General features: G+C 61.0%; 1 protein-coding gene across 7 annotated transcripts in view; it reads right to left on the bottom strand.

Annotated features, from left to right (window-relative positions):
- Window positions 1–103: 103 nt before the first annotated feature.
- The window catches only part of ARVCF (ARVCF delta catenin family member), a 54,781-nt gene continuing 36,142 nt past the window's right edge, over window positions 104–18,742 (bottom strand). For 2 of the 7 annotated variants that reach the window (XM_032875866.1, XM_032875867.1), the window contains 17 exons: window positions 11,858–12,016; window positions 11,187–11,710; window positions 9,648–10,147; window positions 8,823–9,006; window positions 7,886–8,003; window positions 7,278–7,449; window positions 6,556–6,573; window positions 5,942–6,013; window positions 4,366–4,493; window positions 3,909–4,059; window positions 3,427–3,625; window positions 3,214–3,325; window positions 3,012–3,102; window positions 2,632–2,685; window positions 2,140–2,225; window positions 1,422–1,537; window positions 104–968 (listed from right to left, as the gene is read on the bottom strand). In XM_032875866.1, coding sequence (XP_032731757.1) covers window positions 1,433–1,537; window positions 2,140–2,225; window positions 2,632–2,685; window positions 3,012–3,102; window positions 3,214–3,325; window positions 3,427–3,625; window positions 3,909–4,059; window positions 4,366–4,493; window positions 5,942–6,013; window positions 6,556–6,573; window positions 7,278–7,449; window positions 7,886–8,003; window positions 8,823–9,006; window positions 9,648–10,147; window positions 11,187–11,710; window positions 11,858–12,016 — 2,673 coding nt within the window. In that variant the 3' untranslated portion in view covers window positions 104–968; window positions 1,422–1,432. Of the gene's footprint in view, window positions 969–1,421; window positions 1,538–2,139; window positions 2,226–2,631; window positions 2,686–3,011; window positions 3,103–3,213; window positions 3,326–3,426; window positions 3,626–3,908; window positions 4,060–4,365; window positions 4,494–5,941; window positions 6,014–6,555; window positions 6,574–7,277; window positions 7,450–7,885; window positions 8,004–8,822; window positions 9,007–9,647; window positions 10,148–11,186; window positions 11,711–11,857; window positions 12,017–15,475; window positions 15,577–17,208; window positions 17,352–18,742 lie in introns of those variants that run through there. The other 5 variants (XM_032875872.1, XM_032875870.1, XM_032875871.1 and 2 more) reach the window with 5 other exon arrangements.

Raw genomic sequence — 18,742 nt, 5'->3', positions numbered from 1 at the left:
GAGCCCCTTCCGGATGTAGCACATGGACACCCATGCCCCACCTGGCAAGCAGGGAAGGGTAAGCAGCTGGTGGCAAGAGATCTGAGCCACAGAAAATAGGAAGTTCCTTTGTTGCTTTTTTTAATTTTTAAATTTTCTTACAAAAATTTAGGTGTTTACCAATACAGTCTTATTTTGGTTTCATTTTTAATGCTTTTTGTCAGTGTTTTTCTTCTGTGTTTAAGTCCCGAACAGCAGGCACTAGGCAGCAGTCCCCCATTGCTGCCGAAGGTCAATCCCGGGAGCTGTGACTTGGGGCTCTGGCAGACAGGGTTCAGCAGCCACGGCCAGGCCAGAGCCGCTCAGGGAAGGCTCCTGCTGCACTGGGGTTCCATGGAGCCAAGGGCAGGGTGGGGGGCAAGCACAGCCTGACCCCCATCTTGCTACCTCCAAAGCCTCTCTGTATGGGCCAGCACCCCCCCCCCCACCATGGTCTGCCTGCCATGCAGGGTGGGACACAGAGCCCAGCGGATCCCGTCTACCTTCCAGAGTCAATCTCCTTCTCTGAGCCCCCTCCTCCCTTCCCCACTGCCTGCTCTCAGGGCCCGCTGCCAGGCTCCTCTGGGGCCCTGCACACACAGGAGCACAGTCTCCTACACCACCAGCCCCAAAGCAAAGCCAGGTGCCCTGTCCTGCCGCTTCCCTGGGCCCCACCCTGGCAGCTCCACTGGCTTTCTTTCTCTCTCTCACTTGCACACAATACCATGTCAGTAAACAGCTAACTCAGCCTAGGGAGTTAGGAGGGAGGGAGCGAGGGGCAGGAAGGGAGGCATGTCCAGAATGTCTGGCCCTGGCTCCTGGGTGAGAGGCGCTGCCAACCCCTGCCGCCAGGGGGCTCCAAGCTCCACAGCAGGTTCTGTGAGGGCCAGCCCTGGAGTACCCTTCTTCCCATGATCAGATCCCTAAGAACAAACGGCTACGCTGGAGACCTAAGGAGGGAGAGGGGAAGGTTAAGCAGGGTGGCCTGGGGGCGGGGGAGGGGGGGTGCTGGGCGGACCCCTCCACAGGCTAGGCCAATGAAAGTATGGACAAAGGCAGCTGCTGTAGGTGGCAGAGGCTGACCTCGCGAATCTCACTATCAGGGCCAATCCGACTTGCTGGTCATTGGGGGGCACTGTGCTTGGGGCATTAAATGTGGGGGCCCCGTTCCCGCTCTGGACCCATATGACACAGTGCCTGAGCCGGGACTGCATGCCCGGGGGGCATGTCCATCTCAAACCCCAGCCTGTCCCAGAGATGGGCATTTGAGCCTGCTGAGCTTGAAGCCGGAGTCCCACCAGGGAGCACCAAGGGACAGAACATGCAGCCAGCAGAGATTAACGAGAAGCCCCTTCCCAGAGCACAGGAAACAGCTGAATGAAAAACCAGACGAGAGAACGTACCAGGCATGCAACTAGACCCAGGAGTCAACGGGCTGAGGCTTAGCGTCCCCCACGGCGTCCACCAGCCTGACTGCGGGCCTACTGGGCCCAGGAGGAACCTTCCTGCTGGGGTCGGGCTGCAGCAGACCAGTGGGCAGTGGGCAGGAAGGCATTAGAGGCAGAACAAAGCAGGTTAGTCAGCGCTGACGGGTGGGGGCTAGGCTGCTGAGTGGGCGAGGCCAGAGCCAGGGTGCACACAATGGGGGAGCTGAGCTAGTGTGGCCCACATAGATACACACTGATGTGGAGACACACACAGGCCTGTGCCCAAAGCCAAGAGACTGTCACAGAACAGGTTAACAGGAGCTGCCCTGTAGGCAGGACAAGGATGGGCCCTCTCCCAACCCTCCTCCCCACACCACACAAGCAGAGAAGGGTGAAGACACGCTTGCTCAGACTCCCCCGGCCCTTGTGCATCTTTGAGGCAGGGCCCTCTGTCCCGTGCCCCTGCTCTCCCAATGCGTGTGAGCTTTAAACCACCTGCACCCAGAGACTAATTCTGACAGTAAAGTTTCTGAGGCTGGGGGTGGGGGGCAGTCCTCCAGGCTCTGTCTCCCAGCCCAGCTGCCCTGTAGGTGAGCCCCACCCCAGTGGACCAGGTGGCCTAAACTCAGCACCTTCAGCACCTAGCCAGGGCCCCTCTCAGGCATGCCCTGGGCACCTGCCCACAGCCACTTACTTTCAACGGTTCCTTCTCAGAGACTTCCCCTGCAGGGTCACTACCTCGAGCCCTCCGCTCCCTCCGGTCCACAGTGGAGTATCCGTCTTGGGGTGGGGACAGGAGAGGAACTCAGGGGCAGGCATCGCAGGAGTAGCTCTCCCTCTCAGCCCAGGCACAGGGGGCCCCTGGGACAGGGTGCACTACCTGCTCCAACACTGTGCTGGAGACTTGGGCCAGGTCATTTCATGGTGGCTCAGAACCCTCCAGCCCCCTTCAGCTGACAGACCAAAGACCTTGGCTGGGCACAGACCCCTCCTTTTGGCTACCCACCGCCCCGCCCCCCAGCAACACCCCTAAATCAAATCTCTTTTCCAACCAGCACCTCCTTGGTAGGCTTTCCCAGCACCAAACACACAAGGCAAAACCACCTGGCCCATTTCAGAGCCTCCACTGCCCTCCGCCACCCCCTGCCCCCCCACAAGAAACAAGCAGCTCCATATCTGCACTCACCTGGGCCAAGTGCCTCCATGGGGATCACGTCCCGGCTGCCTGGCTTCTCACCATCTGCAAAGCACAAGCCAGGTGGGTGGCTGGTTGCAAGAACCAGTGGGGACACCAGGACAGACAAACCCACAGCAGGGATGGCTTCTGTGACCTTGGGTATCCTTTGTCACTAATATCTTAGCACCATTCTGCCGGTCCTCTGCCACGGAAACACTCCTCCCCCCCCCATCAATGTGGACACCATGGGTGTAGAGGTTGTAGGAGGCTGCAAGCCAGGAAAGGGGCCCTCCCAGCCCTCACCTGTCTTGGCACAGTCAATGCACCTAGGTGGAAGAGCATTTCTTATACCTTAGATACGGTTTTCCACGCCCCGACCCCATACTCACCAAGGCTCTTGTCCACCAGTGGCAGGGTGCTGTCGTCAAAGCCTCCAGGACTTGGTGCTCCTTTGGGTCCCTTAGCAGTAGCAGCGGCTGACTAGGGGTGGGCAGGGTCACAAAACAGACAGGGTGTGGGGTCAGGGGCACTCCTGTGGGGGACCTAGCCTGGAGAAGTGGAGGAGGAAAAGAAAGGCCAGGCAGGCCGCACCTGGAAGCGTGCCTTTGTCCAGCCATCCTTCTGTAGGGCACCTCGCAGCTCCTTGTAGCTCCACACAGTCTGCAGCACGTGGGAGGCGGCCTTCGCTTCGCGCACCGATTGGCTACGGCCAGGCCCAGGGCGGGGTCAGCACTTGGTCCGTCCTGCCCTCCCCCCCGGCCCCAACCTCCCCTGGCCCCCTCTCCAGGCTGCACCCTCATCCACCTGGCAGCGCCAAGTGCTACCAGCGCTGGCACCCCTCCGGCCTGTAGCAGTGAGCGCGCATTGTCCAGGCTGTCGGACACGATCTCATGGATGGTGTTGAGCACGGCCACCACTGTGTCCTCCTCCAGGCGGGCACCCGGTCGCGGCGGAGTCTGTGCATTGCGCACGTTCCGCACCAGCTCCGCCATGGCATAGCTCCCTGAAGGGCAGGGGCCATTGTCAGCACACACCTCTGCCCACCCCAGCAGGAAGGGGTGGGATCCATCAGGAGAGCCCTCAGGGAGCTGCAAAGTCACCCACTGTGCATAGGGGCTAGGCCTTGAGACTGTTTGGGAAGACCTGAGCTCCAGAGGCTGGGATGGAATGACAGGAGCAGGGCTGGGCCCCTGACCTCCTCCCCACCCTGCCGGGGGATGTAGGGGAGCACCCCAGAGCAGCCCCCTGGATTCTGCATCCTGGCTCTGCCCCACCAGCATCCTCACCAATGAGGTCCTTGTTGCGCCGGTCCAGGGAGAGGTTGCGTAGGGCGATGGCGACAGCACGCACCACCTTGTCAGTCTCGGACTGCAGCAGCTCCACGAGCACCGGAAGGCCACGTTCCTTGCGCACCATGGCACGGATGTAGGTGGCCCACTGTGGCAGTGGAGCGGGGAAGGGGCTCAGCACGCTGAGTCCCGCCCACAGGCCTAGACACTCTCCTACCTGAGCCCTGACTGTTCCCTCTGGCTGGACCCTCCTCCCCGACAGGACAAAGCCCTACCCAAGCATCTCAACTCTACCTCCACCTTGCAGCCTTCGTGCTGCAAACCTCCCCGGACTTTGGGGGAGGCACCATGTCCCATGTGGTCCCCCCACCAAGACTGGGCAAAGGCAGAGGCCGGCACCGATGGGGTACCTAGGATTCTCTATGTCCCCTCCCTGCCAGATTCGGCCTCTCACCATCCAGTTGCCAGCGCTGAGGTTCTGTAGGGCGCCAGCGGCAGCCTCCAGGGTGTTAAAGTTCCGGCTCTCCGTGAGGAGGGAGAGGTAGAGACGTACCACCTCGGGCTGATACAGCAGCTCAAAGCCTGGGCACAGAGCACCCACCGCCCACAGTCACCCAGGCCCCCCCCATTACCCCCTCTTCCCCTCCTCCCATCAATGCCCCCAGGGCAAGAGTCAGCTGGGGCCAGGGATGGGTATGTGCAGTCAGGGAAAATTTAACCACATGTTCACCCCTTATGAGCCACCCAAGGGAGAAAGAATTCCCATTTCATGGAAGAACAGAGACTCAGTGAGGAGGCAGGGGGTCTAAGCCAGGTCATTGTTCCCTTGACCCTGCTGCCAAAGAAATGGTATTGGACCTGCCTGGTATCCAGAGCATCCAGGAGGCCTGGGTTAGGGAGGGAGGTGGTAACCAGTGGTAACCAGGGCCGCTCCCCTAGCAATAGGACTCAAACTCCCTAACAACAGGGCCAGCCCTCCTGGGTAGTGCAACCAACTGGGGGGGAGGAGCCCTAGCAATGAGACCCATCCTCCCTAGTAACATGGCCCTATTCTCTCCTATGTAACTTAGGCTGTTACCAGTGCACACCCCAAGCAACAGGGCCCGCCTTCTCAGTCCGCACCCTGCTCAACCACTCCTGGTTCCCCATCAGTTGAGGCCCTGGCCCCCCAGTGCAGCAGAGTTGCCCCAAGGTACTCCAGAGAGGAGGGGCTGAACAGCCTTTCAGTTGTCCCGTACTGTATTATTCCTCCTCTCCTATCCTCCCACTCCACATTTTCTCACCCCCTCCCCATTCCTCATGCCTCACAGTCCCTCCACTCCAGCTCTGCTGGGCTTCCTTTCCTCAGATGCTCCAAGCACGTCTACCACTCAGGGTATTTACCGCTGAAGGCATCTGCCGGCACTGGTCCCTCTGTGTGTGATGTTTTCCCCTAGATCCCATGGCTGGGGTCTTCCATCCTGCTTGGGGGTATCTGGGCTTGCAGGGTGGGCCGTGGCCTGGGGCTCACCAGGGCAGAACTATCTTACTGAGGCTAGATTCCCAGTGTACAGAATAGCACCAGCACACAGTAGGGCTGCAACAGACACAGGGGACGAGAAGACAAACCACTCTGCCTCCTGCATGATCAAGCCCCCCTACTAGACCTGACTGCCCACCTCAACTCCTAAACCCCCGGAGTGAACATGAGCCCCTCAGCTGACACCACAGGTCCTGCCTAACCGGTCTCTGCCCTTCACTGAAGGCCTTACTCTATCCCCTCTAGTTTTTTCGCATGCTGTGTGACCTGGTAAATGCCTGGCCTCTCTCTCTCTGTGCCTCTGTCTCCCACCCTGCCTGGAGTGACCCACGGAACTGACCCTGATTCTGAATCCACAGCAGGTACCCAGGGACTGGACAGCCTTCTGGGGGGGGGGCACACCTGTGGACTGTTTCCCCACGGGATCCCCAAGGCCCTTCAAGTCTGCTTGGTAGCACAAAGCCTCGCTACCTGGATGGGCCTGGGCTGAATTCTGCCGCTGTCCACTCACCTTTGGCAGCCTCGGTTCGCTTGGGCAGGTCCAGTGTGTCAAAGTTCCGGTCCGTGTCACCATCCTTCTTCCCTGGAACAGAGAAGCGGCGGAGGTGAGCTCACTAGCTCGCAGTCACCCTCATCTCAAATGAGGGAGCATCTTCTCCTCTGAAAGGCAGCAGAGCTGAGTTCAGATGATCTGGGCTCCCTATTCTGCCCAGCCTCACGGGGACTTTGTGTGGTCCCTTTAAGCCACATATCACCTCATTCCCAGGGGCAGACTTTGTTCCCTGGGGCCTGTGGGGACATATACACCCAGACCCTGCCCCTCCTTGACTCTCCCTGTTCCAGCGCCAGGCCCAGCCCTGCCTGGGTAGCTGGGTCTGAGGTTACAGAGGAATAGCCCGTTGGCCTCCTAGTGAGTCCAGGGCTGACATTCCTGCCGTTGCCATGTCCACACAGTTGTCATGGAGACGGCTGCCCGGGAAAGGGACTGGGGATGGGGCAGGGCCTTGAGGCTGGACCGCCCTGCAGTTGTCATAGCAATGACTGCCTGGACAAGAGGGTGGGTGGCACCTCCCTGGTGTCCACTGCACCCACTGGGCCTGGACAGCAGGACAAACAGGGACTCACCTTGGTGGAACCACTCCTCTGGGCGGCCGGAAGAAGCACAGGAGAGAGGAGATGAGCCTGAGTGGGCAGCACCCCCCCACCATGCCCTCCTAGGCGGCCTCGACTTCTCAATGCATACCCTGGGTTGAACAGATAGGTCGGGGAACCCCACCCGATCACTGGGGAGGGCTGAGTGCCCGCAAGTGGAACAAGAAAGGGGAGGCCTGGGTTCAGAACAGGTCCACACGGGGTGGGTGGGCGGGGGAGGTCAAGGTGGTGCACAGATGCAACTCAGCAGGTGCCTGAGAATGTGGATCCCGGAACCTGCACCCAGCAAACGCCAGGTAGGATGGCGTGAAGGCAGGGTGGGGTACTGCCTCCAGGCCATCTCAAGGTCTTCAGGTGCTCTGTGAATGCCAGGAGGCAGCATCGACTTCAGTACTTTCCAAACAGGGACCCAAAGAACCCTTCCTGGAGCTGAGGGACTGAGTCCAGGCAGCAGCAGGGACAACCATGTAGGTTCACCCCTGCCCTCCACTGGGGGACCCCAGAGTGCAGATGAGGGACAGCTGGCCTGTCAGTTGGATGACCCTACGGCCTTCCAGGCTCCCTGCTTCCCCACCTGCCCATCACGAGCTGACCAGTGGTCTCTGGCTTCCGGGATGGCCGCAGGTATGGTGCCCCTTCAGCCTGGGGTAGCAGGGGGAGTCCTAGAGTGCAGTACCCCAGTCCCTCCCACACACCTTTGGCCTTCTTGCCACCGAAACAGCCGGCGTCATCCCTCCTCCGGCGCTGGGAACCCGCAGCACTGCCCGGGGGCCCTGGCTCAGCCTCCTGGTACCTGTCGGCCCCAGGCACCTCCTTGTGCACGTGGTAGGACAGGTTCCGCATGATACACACACAGTTCTCCACCGACTGCGGGGAGAGGAGAAATGGTGGAGCAGGGCCAGGTGAGCACAGAGACTGCCCACCCTCCCCAGGGAAGCCTGGCCACAGCCAGTGTGCACAGAGGGAGCTGAGGGTGCAAAGACGGGGAGACCAAAGCCAGGGGGCCTATAGGGGTAAGGGCTCCCAGGGAGGGGCTGAGGAAGGAAAAATGTGGAGAACACACCATGGGTAGGAGCTGGTGGGGGACTTCATAGCATGTCCACTTCGGAGTGGCCACTTCAGTGTGGCCCATGCCCAGGGCACTGCCCCAGACTGCATGCCTACTTCTCCTGTGCTGCCCCAATAGTTCAGGGCCCCCTGGGCCCAGTCCCTGCTCCATCTCCCTAACCCTTTGGAGGAGACTATGAGACTCACCCAGCTGAGACCTGTTAGGGACATCCGCCCTGCCCCCTGCCCCACCCACCTTATTGTCCGTGTCCTTTCTGCCCACCGCGGACTGCAAGGCGTGCAACAGGGCATCCACCAGCCCCTCACATTCCCGGAGCCGCCGCCGGGCCTCTGCACCATCCGAACTCACGTTCCTGGGTGGCCAAAAGCAAGCCTGGTAAACCCTGGCTCCCATGGGGATTTCCCAGCCCCTCCCCCGCACCAGGCCTTGGGGTCAGGTCTTCATCTGTAAGAACAGCTCTGACACCAGCCTATTAGGGCTATTGACAGTGTCCCAACCACTGCAACCCTCGGAGGGAGCCCTGGCCTAGCATCTGTGGAGCTGGGGGCCTTTTCTGATGCCCAGCAGAATTGGAAGGGTCCAGAGTCCTGAATCCACGCACAGGTAATTCTGCTCCCCCTGCCCCAGTGGCAGTTCTGAGTTCAACCTTACCCTGAGATGAGGACCCCAGAGGGCCACACGGCTACATCCTGATGGACGGGCAGGACCATGGGAACCCAGGATCCCCTGTGGGGACTCTGTTGTGATGGCCAGGGTTGGAGGACTGGGGCTGAGGTCACCAGGACGTGCAATGAGGCCTCTGAGGCAGACGGAAGATGAGGGTCCTGGCTCCCCCTAACCTGGCTGTCACGGTGATGGGAATGTGGGTAGAAGCTGAGCAGGGCTGGAGACATGAGGTCCTACATGAGAGCGTGGCAGACCTTGTCCAGAGGCTGCCCTTGGCGCTGAGTACAGCCCCATCAGGCCCCATTCTCCGGACTTGGGCAGGAACTGCGACATTGGCTAGGAGGCTCCTGAGACTTGGGTGGCTAATTGCCTTCCAGGTTATATCGGACACGAGTACATTCCCAGGTCTGCGTACAGGCTCTGGTGCCTGGCTCCTGCCTCCTTGACCAAGAACGGTCCTGGGTGGCTGCAGAGAAGAGTGCCCGAGCCCAGCCCCCACCCACACCTCAAGCAGCCCGATGTGTTCTTGAAGACTGTCGTCCACTCAGCATCCCTTGGCTTGGAATCCTCATTGGGCTCACGCTCCCAGCCCGAGTGGGGCACAATGACCTCGTGGGTCAGCGTCTGCAGGCCGTGGTCAATGATGACCATCTTCAGGGGCTCGTAGGATGACAGGTTCCAGAGTGTGCCTGCAGGGCGCCATTAACCAGCCCGTGCTCACCACACAAGCAGTGACCTTCCGACCTCCCCACGAGACCTCACTCAGGACATGCCCCAGAAGGCAGGAATTAACAAAAGCCATGAGAGGTCCTGGGTGCCCACCCTGGCCCAGGCAAGTTACCTAACAGTAGCTACCTGCTGGGAGGAAGCACCAGGGGGGGGTGGGACACAGAGGAAAGGCTGGCAGGGAGCCCGTGGCTGGACAAGCAAGTACATTCTCTTCCCCCATCCCTTCTGAGCCCGGGGGTGGGGGGTGGGGGGGCAGGTGGCACTACTGCTCCACTGGCCCCACCTAAAGGTGGTCACATGACCCTACCTGACTAATTGGGTCCCATAAGGCACCATCGCCCAGCACCAGCCCCACTGGAGGGTGAGACCAGGAGGCTAGACCTGGAGTATGGGGATTGAGAGGGTGGGGGCAGAGATGAAGAGGGAATGTGCCTGAAGAGTCCACAGGTAGAGAGACTGGGGACCTCAGCCTAAGCCTAATGCCTACTCCCAGCAGCTGAACTCCTGACAGAATGGGTGGGTGGTTGTGGGGAGGGTCTTTCCCTGACCAAGCCTCACTCTCCTCTCCCTGAGGGATGGGGGGAGGCCAGGCATCACTCACCGGTGACGAGCTCTCGGACCTCGTTATCCCGGGCAGCCCGCAGCAGGCGCACCAGGGCAGGAACACCACCGCAGTCCCGGATGGCAGCCTTGTTGTCCGTGTCCCGGCCATAAGAGAGGTTCCGCAGTGCCCCACAGGCCCGCCGCCGCACCTCTGCCCTCGGGTGGTCCAGCAGAGCCACGAGCAAGGGCAGGCCCCTCAGCTGCCGCACGCGTCGCTTGACGCCTTCATTCTCGAAGCACAGGTGCTGCAGGTAGGCAGCCGCGTTGGCTTTCACAGGGTCCACGGGGTGTCGCAGCATAGCCAAGACCTCCGGCAGCTCGGGGTCCCGCCAACGCGGCTCCTTACGGGCACTGTCGACTGAGGGCGACCGCCGTACCACTCTGTCCAGACTGCCCAGGCTGCCCCGTTCCGGCTGGGCCAGGGGGGCCGTTGCAGCGGGAAACGGGGGCCGCTCCTCTATCAGCTCACCGCCATCATCTGCCACATCCTCATAGGGCCTGTGCAGGCAGGCAGGGCACAGGAATATCTCAGCACTGCCTGAGGATGCCCACTCCAAGGCGACCCACCATTATCTTCATTATCGTGGACCACGAACCCATGAAGGGTGGGGATAGGTCTAGAGCATTCATATGGAGCCCCAAGTACTGAGTGGCTGCTGCGAGTCACACCCTAGGCCAGCAAGAACTGACTCACAGCTAGCGACTTGGCCAAACACCAGCCAGTGGTTATCGGGGCTTGGATCCCCCTAAGATGGGGAGCTCACTCACTCCCATCACCATGCAGCATTCCCCAATTGGGAGTTAAAAGCATTTCTATGAAACATCTATCTGTGACTGGGATCCTGCTTTCCCATGAGAACCATCTCTGTGACATGAGATCTGCCAGGATGTGGGTGCAGGAGGTGACCCTCCCTGCACACAGCCATCCTGGTGGGACCATATAAGGGGCATTCAGGCCACCAGTCCCCCAGAGTACATGATGTCCTTGTAGGATGTCACCAGCAAACCTACTTCCTAGAGCAGGGACTGAGGCCAGGAGGGGTCAGGTGTCTTTCCTGTGGTCACCCAGCATAATTCATACCAAGGCTGTGATCATGTTCTCACTCTACAGATGGAAAAACTGAGGGCTGAGGTGACAGAACCAGAGTCGATGCTGGGAAGAGCTTGATAGCCTAGTTTCTGGTTGCTTCTGTACACAGGGGCAATTGAGGCCTGGGGAAAGGCTGGAGCCTCAGACTCAGAGGAAATGCTTTGAGCCTCTTGTGTTCCTACCTTCGTGGTCATCTGTCTGGAGCAGGGATAGTGGGTGTTGGGCATGGTCACTGACTTCCCTAATGCTCCAGACTTCCAGGGAGGGTGCCCGGTGCAACTTCCACTATCCCAGAAGCTTCCCTTGCTGCTGTCCTTGAATTGAAGCTGATTCAAACTAGTGTGTAACTAACTTAGCCCCAGTAGCTAGACCTCCTGCAGAGGACTCTCTGCTGGGGGAATGGAAGGCCGACTTCCCAGAGGCGGTGGCCAGACTAAGGGTCCTCACCTGCTTCGAAGGCCACGCCCACACTCAGGCCTCCTCCTTGTGGCAGTACCGTAGTCAGGCTCCAGCTCCGGACCACCCTCATCGTCAGCAGCCAGACTGCGGGTGTCATCCTCTAAGCCGTATGGCTCTGCCTGGAAGCGCTCCGGCTGGGAGCGACCAGCTGGCGGCACAGGCTCGGGGCCTGCAGGGAAGGCCTCACGTCGGCCAGGCAGTGTGAAACAGCCATCGATGGGGCCTGGGCCAAGGGGGCCACGTGCGGGCCGCACACCCAGCCCCCGGGAGAGACTGCCATAGCTGGGGACATCACGGGGCTCAGGGCCATCGGTAAAGCTGCCCGCGCTGCTGAGGTAAGCGCGGGAAAGTGTGGCTGCCGGACCGCCCCCGCGCAACAGGTAGTGCCGGTCCAGCGGGCCGTCTGCAAAGGGGCCTAGCGGGGGGCCTCCATCCAGCAGGGGTAGGCCATCTGGGCCTACGGGTACTTGGCGCACTGTCCTCGTAGTCACTGTCTTGACCGTCTTGGTGACCTGGTGGGGAAGTGGGTGGCCGGTGGGCAGGCTGGGCAGGCTGAGAGGCCCGGACACCAGCCCAATAGGTGCCCTGGGAGGCCCCTCTGTACATGCAACAACCGTGGCTATATGGCCTACTTGTCCACTGCCTGGGCCTGGCCATACCTTGGTCTCAGTGCGCCGGGTCGTGCCGTCTTCTGATGTGACAATGGACACGTGGGAGGTAGGAGTGCCGGGGTCCTCCTCTACTGTCACTGTCTCCTCCAGCACCTCGGGCGCCTCTGGCATTGTGGCCAGTGAGGCCTGGCTGCCCGGGCTCTGCTCCTAGGGGGGGGGGGGGGGGTGTGAGGGGTTGTCAGTGGGAGGACTCACAGCTCCCTGGCCCTAGAGTATGGATGCAGGTGCTGGCCTAGAGGCCGGGAGGGCCTTCTTCCCACCCCTGGAACCCACAGGCCCCAGAGCCTATCTCAGCCCCAGCCCATTCCTGCCTCTGAATGCCATACGGCTGACTGATCCTGCTGCCTTATCCCATGGGGGTCTTTGGGGCTTGACCTCCCCCAGTCCTGGTGCCTCCCTGGGCTGAGCTGCAAGGCCTGGCTGCTACAGGTTCCTGGTGGCTTAAGGAGGTTGGTGGGACCTGGAACTTGGACTCTGGACACGGCTCACTACCCCCGGCTGGGCCTCCTTGTGTCCTGGGCCTCTTCCCAAGAAACCCTGAACGCAGAGGCCTCGGGGAGCAGCTTCGGCACCACTGACTCCCCAGGGCCACACCCAGGCCCCCACTGCTCCCAAGGCCAGCCAGACGCCCTCAGAGGACGGAAATCCCCAGTTCTCAGAATGCCCAAAATACCCTTGCTCCTTCCGGCCTGGACACTCTTGGGGTGTTGAGTGGGCAGAGCCTAGCCCTACCTCATTTGGGCCAGCATTTGGCACTCCCTGTTGAGGTGCTGGGTCTTTTCTCAGAACCCTGAGGTGGTGATTCAGGCCAGGTGTCCCCAGTTAGTCCTTGATGGGAGCCCTGGTGTCCCCTCTCCAAATACCTCCCTCCAAGGTCTCCCCAACTGCAGCTCCCCTTGCCTTCATCCCTGCAGGGGATGACCATGGTGGAATTCCAGGCAAGACAACTCTGGACAGAAGCCTTTTTAAGGCCCTACACCTAGGGCCAGACATGCCAGTGGGGAAGCAGAGGCTCCATAGCAGAGCTAACCTGACTGTGCTGACTGGCAAAGGGGGCCGAGAGCTGAAGTCCATCTACCCCTGGGCCTCTGACTGCACGGGCCCCCACAGCATGCCAACGTCCCAGGATTAGCATCTGGTCAGCATGGATAGGGGCTGAAACCCAAGCTGCCGTGGGCAGGCAAGCAGGAGCACATTCCTGGGCAGCGGGGGCCAGGTCAGCAGGAGGACAGGCCCTGCTCTGTGGCCCAGATGCTGTGCCTTGAGGAATGGGTCCCCTGTCCGGGCCCCCAGGCCTCTGAGGCCCTCTCCAGAAACAGAGCTGAGGCCCAAGGAAGGCCACAACCCTATCTGCCCACCACCAGAGCCCTACTCTGCTCCTGGCCCTGGGTGTGGGAGGTACGTAAGCCTTGATGCCCAGGGCTGCCCTGGGGCCTGCCTCCCAAGGTTCTTGGGGTGCGGACTCTCCTCAGGTTGGGTCCTGCCCTGACAAAACGCTTAAGCCCCCAATTGCACACCGTGCTGAGATTCTGGACCCCCGCAAACTCTTTGGAGGTCCAGATATAGGCCTGCACCATGTTAGGACAGGCGTATGCCCTGGGCTCTGGAGACACAGGAACGAAGCCCCAGAATGCAGCCTCTGCTCCCAGAAGCAGGACCAAAGAGGACAACAGTATGTGATTTCATAGAGAGGAAAACAGAGGCCTGACAGAAGGGAGAGGCTTAGCCAGGACTCCACAAACCACCGACAGGGGATCTCAGGCATCCACAGGGAAGGCCATTTTGCAAGGCCTTCCAGCTAACACCTCACCCCTTGTGGGCCGCAGCCTTGGCTGCCACTCGGTTTGGGGTTGTAGGTGGAAAGTGTGATGGGGACGTGGCCAGGAAGGAGGAACGATGTTCCCTGAGAAGGAGGAGGAAGCTGAGACCCTGAATAGTGATGTGTGGCTGGGCTGCCAGGCTAGGCGGCCTGGGCTCTTCTCTGAAGGCCCTGGGAGCCGGGACAGTTCCAGACTAGAAGGTTCAGGGAGAGCCTGTCACTGCTGGTGTCTCGCCTGCCCCACCTGTATTTGGCAACTGTGGGAGCAAATGTGTGTCAGGTGCTGAGCTCTCTCTGTTGGGCCCTGGGGGGCCAGGCATGGAGGGGCCTAGGGCCACAGCCTTGTGGCTGCAAGTGGAGGGGAGGAGCGAGAAGCAAGATGGACAAGAGGGAACCAGAGCACTGCCAGGAGGACGTGGCCCTGAGAGTGGATAGAAGAGCCTCCAACTCCCCACTTAGGGGCTGGGTGTGATAAGAGAGGAGGAGGAGGAAGCACACCTCAGACTCCAATGCCACCGTGACTCAGTTTATTCTCACTCTAGCCTGGGATGAGGGTCTGACACAGTGCAGCACAGGGGATGAAGAGATGGGAGTCCAGAAGAGCCAGGACCCCCCACCCCACCCCAATGCCTGGCAACCTCACAGCATCACCCACCAATGCCCAGTCCAGGCAGCCCGGTAGTGGGATCCTGAGGCCCCAAGAGCCCCCACTGGCAAATGACCTCAGGGAGCTAAAAACAGGCGATGACTTCACCCAGGCGGGCAGGCAGGCAGGAGTGTGAGTCAGCCGGTGATCACAGGAAGGCCCGGCCCCTGTTACACACGCCTGGGCACACATGCAGATAAGGAACTGGACATGCGTGCATGTACCTGGTGCTTCCAACAGGGACACGTGCACAGACACAGGTGTGTGTGTAAGCACCCAGCCTGGCCCATGGGCCCAAGCGCGTCCATCTGCATGCTGTCCTAACAGTCCCTGGTACACAGCGCCCGCTGCCCCCAGAGGGACTTGCACGTGCCAACACATCCCCGTCACCTCCTCCTGTCTCCCATCCCTGTGTCCAGACTACCTGGATACCCCCTCAACCACCCACTCCGGGTGGTCTCAGAGCTGGCAGCAGAGTGGGGAACCAAAGCCTGCGGTGGGGAAAGGCCCAAGGTCAACCACGGTTCAGGCCTCTGCCACATCTTTGGGGGTGGCGGCATGGGTCTGTGGAATGATGACTGGCAAACAGATGGTACTTAACAGAGGCAGCTGACCGGGGTGCCTGCATCTTCATCTGACTTCAAGACTCTGCTCTAGCGCCACATGTCTTTACCCGGGGCGGCACACCCCAGAGACACCTGGCCATGCAGCTCAGGGACCCCCTGCACCCCAGACATGAACACTAGCCTGGACCCATAACCCCCAGCCCTTCGCATCCCAAGCCAAATCCTGTCAACTATCTCTTATCACCCTTCCCCACCCCTAGCTTCATTCTTGCCCCTCTTCCTGGGACCACTGACCTGTCTCCCATCACCTACCTCCACGGCCCAAACTGTCCCCATGGCACTCCCATCCATGGTCTATCCCGTCCAAGGTCTATAGGCCTGGCCCAGAGTGGGGCTGCTATCCAGACCTAGGGTTTCCCAGGAGCTCCCTTGAACTTGTGGAAGGGGCCTGGCCCAAGACTCCAAGTCCGAGGCCAGAGTGGCCAGTACTCAGAAAGGTAAACCCAACCAGCCACCACTGCTCTCAAGAGGGTCCCTAGAGGCACAGAGAGAGGACCATAGGCCCTGTCACACACCTGGGGCTCAGCTTCCTCATATGGAAACAGAAGGCACCCAGGATATCACAGCCAAAGGACAAGCGGGATAGTGCCAGTCCTGGACACCTTGGTGGCTGGATCTAAGGAACATGGGAATAGAATACAAGATGTGGGCCAACGTACAGAGGGGCCACCACTCTTGTGGGCCGCAAAGGCCCACAACCACATCCGAGGTACGTGTGGGAATGACAGAGGGAGGGGATGGGAAAACAAGCCAAGTCATAATGGGGAAGGGGGGTTGGACTGGGGTCCCGGAGGCATGGATCGATGTCACCAACCGCACTTCACAAATGAGCACCCATGATGTGTATTGTGAAGAGCAAACCTGAAGACAGGCACCCCACCCTGCCCATGGTCCCACTGCACACTCAGAGAATGAGTTAAGGTAGGATCCCACACTTGGCTCCCACAATCCCGTCCTGGCCCACAAAGGGCACAAGACAGCTGGCACTGAATAAATGAATGGAGGGATGAACATGTCCCCCTATCCCCTTCACCCCAGCACAGCCATCCCTGATGGAGTCCAAGACAATCCATGCTGGCATCTCTCATCGGAGGGCAAGCTCTTGGCCACTACAGATGCCCTCTCCTGATGTTCAGAGCCTCTGCCCAGCCCAGGCAGATGGGGGGCTTATCACCTCCCCAGGGCAGCAGGCCACCTACCAGGGCTTGCAGTCCACACTGAGTGGCCAAGACACCATGGGGCAGTGGGTGCCCAGCAGACTTGGGAAGCGAGTCTGTGGGGGATAGCAGGGCTGGCTGTCACCCACTGCAGTTTCTCCAAGCCCAAGCCACATCCATCAGCTACATAGTGGCCCCAGCTGCCCCCAGCTGACACTTACATCTCTGGGACAATCAGTAGGTCGACCCTAGGGGCCATACCAAAGCTGCATAGCAGGCACAAACCCAGCTGCCAGGAAGAGGCAGGTGGCCCCCAAACACAAGGGGCCTGAGGCAGTTGTTCCTCCAGCCTCAGTTTCCCAGCCTGTTACCGCACCCCAAACCCTCTGAGCACTGAGGTGCTGGCTGCCCAAATGCCTCCCTCCCGCTCCTTCCCAGCACTGGGAGGCTGACTGACCGGGTTTTCCTCGGAGAACCCCCCGCCACACACACACCGCCTCCACACGTGGGCAGGGCCCTATTCCACCCCTCCCCTCACGTGCGCTGCCGCGGCAGACAGGGCTTCCATTAAAGCTCCGGAAGCTCCTTCGCAGGTCCCCAGAGTCGGAGCCCGCGCGAAGAGTGTGGAGGGGAGGGGGTGCCCACCGAGACCCCCAGGGCGCTGGAGGCCTAGCCCGGCTGCCCTCTCCGGACTCGGCATCCCTCCCGCACAGAGGAGCTGCTCAGGAAGGCCCTCACCCACCACCCGCGACCCAGGCACCTGTCCTGGGCGCTGCCCTGGGGTGCACCCACCCCGATCCTGTCCCTCGCTTCTTGGCACCGAGTCGCACCGCCCGGGGCCCCCGCGCCGGGTCCCCAGAAACCCCGCGGCCCCGCCCCGCGCCTTGCACACCCCCCCGGGCGGCACGCTCACTCCACCGCCCCGCCCGCCCCGGGGCAGAACGCGCCGGCCCGAAGCGCAGACAATAGCCTCCTCCGGCCGGCGGCTCCGCGGAACAAAAGCGGGTCCTCCCGGGAAGGCCGGCGCCCCGCCCTCTGCCGCCTGGCCCCCGGGACGGTGCCCCCACGCCTGGGACCAAGTTCCCTCCAACCTGTCTGAGTTCGGCCGGCATCGGGCCGGGCTCGGGGAGGGGGGGTGGCGCGGGCCGGTAAGGACGACGGAGGCGGTGGCGGCAGCTGAACCGGGCTCGGCTCCGGCGCCTCGGCCGCTCGGGCTCGGGCTCGGCGGACTCGCTCCCCGCGGGGGCGGATCTGGCGGCGGTCACGGCGAGCAGCCAATGGAGCGGGGCCGCGCCCAGGCGGGGCGGGGCGGGGCGGGGGCCAGCGGGGTGGCTGGGCGGGAGCCGGCGGGGCGGGGCGAGGTCCCGCAGCTCAGCTGCCAGAGACGGGCTGAGGTCGCCCCTAACTCCCCAGCAGCCGGCCTGGACTCCTCGTCCCCCACACTTCCCCGGCGGGGCTGACATTTTCCCGCCGAGTGACTCCGGCTGAGTCAGGTTTCCCAGGCCTCATTTTACCTCCAGTAAAAAAACTCACAGGCCCCTCCCCCTGCAGAGTTAGGGAAACTGAGTTCTGGCCGAGCGGGGGCCAGGGCAGCCATCCTCTTCGACACAGGCTGCTCACCTGGACTTCGAGAAACTTTGCCCTGCTGTGAAATGAGGGCTGATCAGAGAGTAGTTACAGCGATGTTCAGCATGACAAGGGCTCTCAGGTGACCCAGATAGGGCCCCAGGCCCTTGCCCAAACCCCATCATAGCCCCCCCCAAGTTAAGTGCCTCAACAAAGCTCAGCTGGGGCTTGCCAGATGGACCTGGCACTGATCCACTTTGTCTTGGGTTCTCCCCATCAAGACACAGAGGCCCAGGGTTTCCCCCACCCTCTTAGGGGTGTCAGAGCAGATCAAATAGGTGAGAGTGGTTATGGGGTGCTCAGCAGTTGGGTGACTCTGGGTGAAAGCTCCCAACGCCAAGAGGGCCGCAGACCCTCTCTCCTCCATACTTCTGATGCACTTGGAAGCCGTTAGGGGTGTGGGGGAGTGATGTCACAGTGGCTGGTTAATCAGGACTTCTCCAAACCAGGCGGGAATGAAGGTACAGCCACACCCCGGAGAGTCTGATGGTGCTGGATGGAAATGCAGACCCAGAAGGGCTGGGCTGGGCTGGGCTCTGGAGCCCTCTTGGGTCATACCCCACAAAGGCAAGCCAACAGCTCTTGTATCACAGATAAGGAAACTAGGCTCTGAGATGAGTAAGGGCAAGGGCCAGTGCAAGGAGGTTCCATGGGTCTGGCAAGAGAGGAGGGCTCCTGGCTTCCTGCCCCCCTCCTGCTTTGCCCCAGACCCCATGCAGAAAATCCAGCCACCCCCAGGGGCTACCCTTCTTGCACGCAGCCAGCATGCTCAGGCACCTCTGAGTGTTGGCTACATGTCCTTCCAAGCCTTTGTTTCCCCCATCTGCACAGGGCTGAGTTGCCCTGACCACTGGCCCCATTATCTTCCATCCTTGGCAGCCCCACAGGGAGCCACCTGGAACAGGGACAGCAGCAAGAGGACTGGACCACTGCCCTGAGGGAACTTATATTTCAGCTGCTTCTGCCTTCTCCCTAATTTCACCAGCTGCTAGTACCCCA

The sequence above is a fragment of the Lontra canadensis genome, unplaced genomic scaffold, assembly GCF_010015895.1.
Source record: "Lontra canadensis isolate GAN:19392208 unplaced genomic scaffold, GSC_riverotter_1.0 scaffold57, whole genome shotgun sequence".
NCBI classification, from domain to species: domain Eukaryota; kingdom Metazoa; phylum Chordata; class Mammalia; order Carnivora; family Mustelidae; genus Lontra; species Lontra canadensis.
Note: the sequence above shows the minus strand (reverse complement) of the source record. Positions and strands in the feature narration are given on the sequence as shown.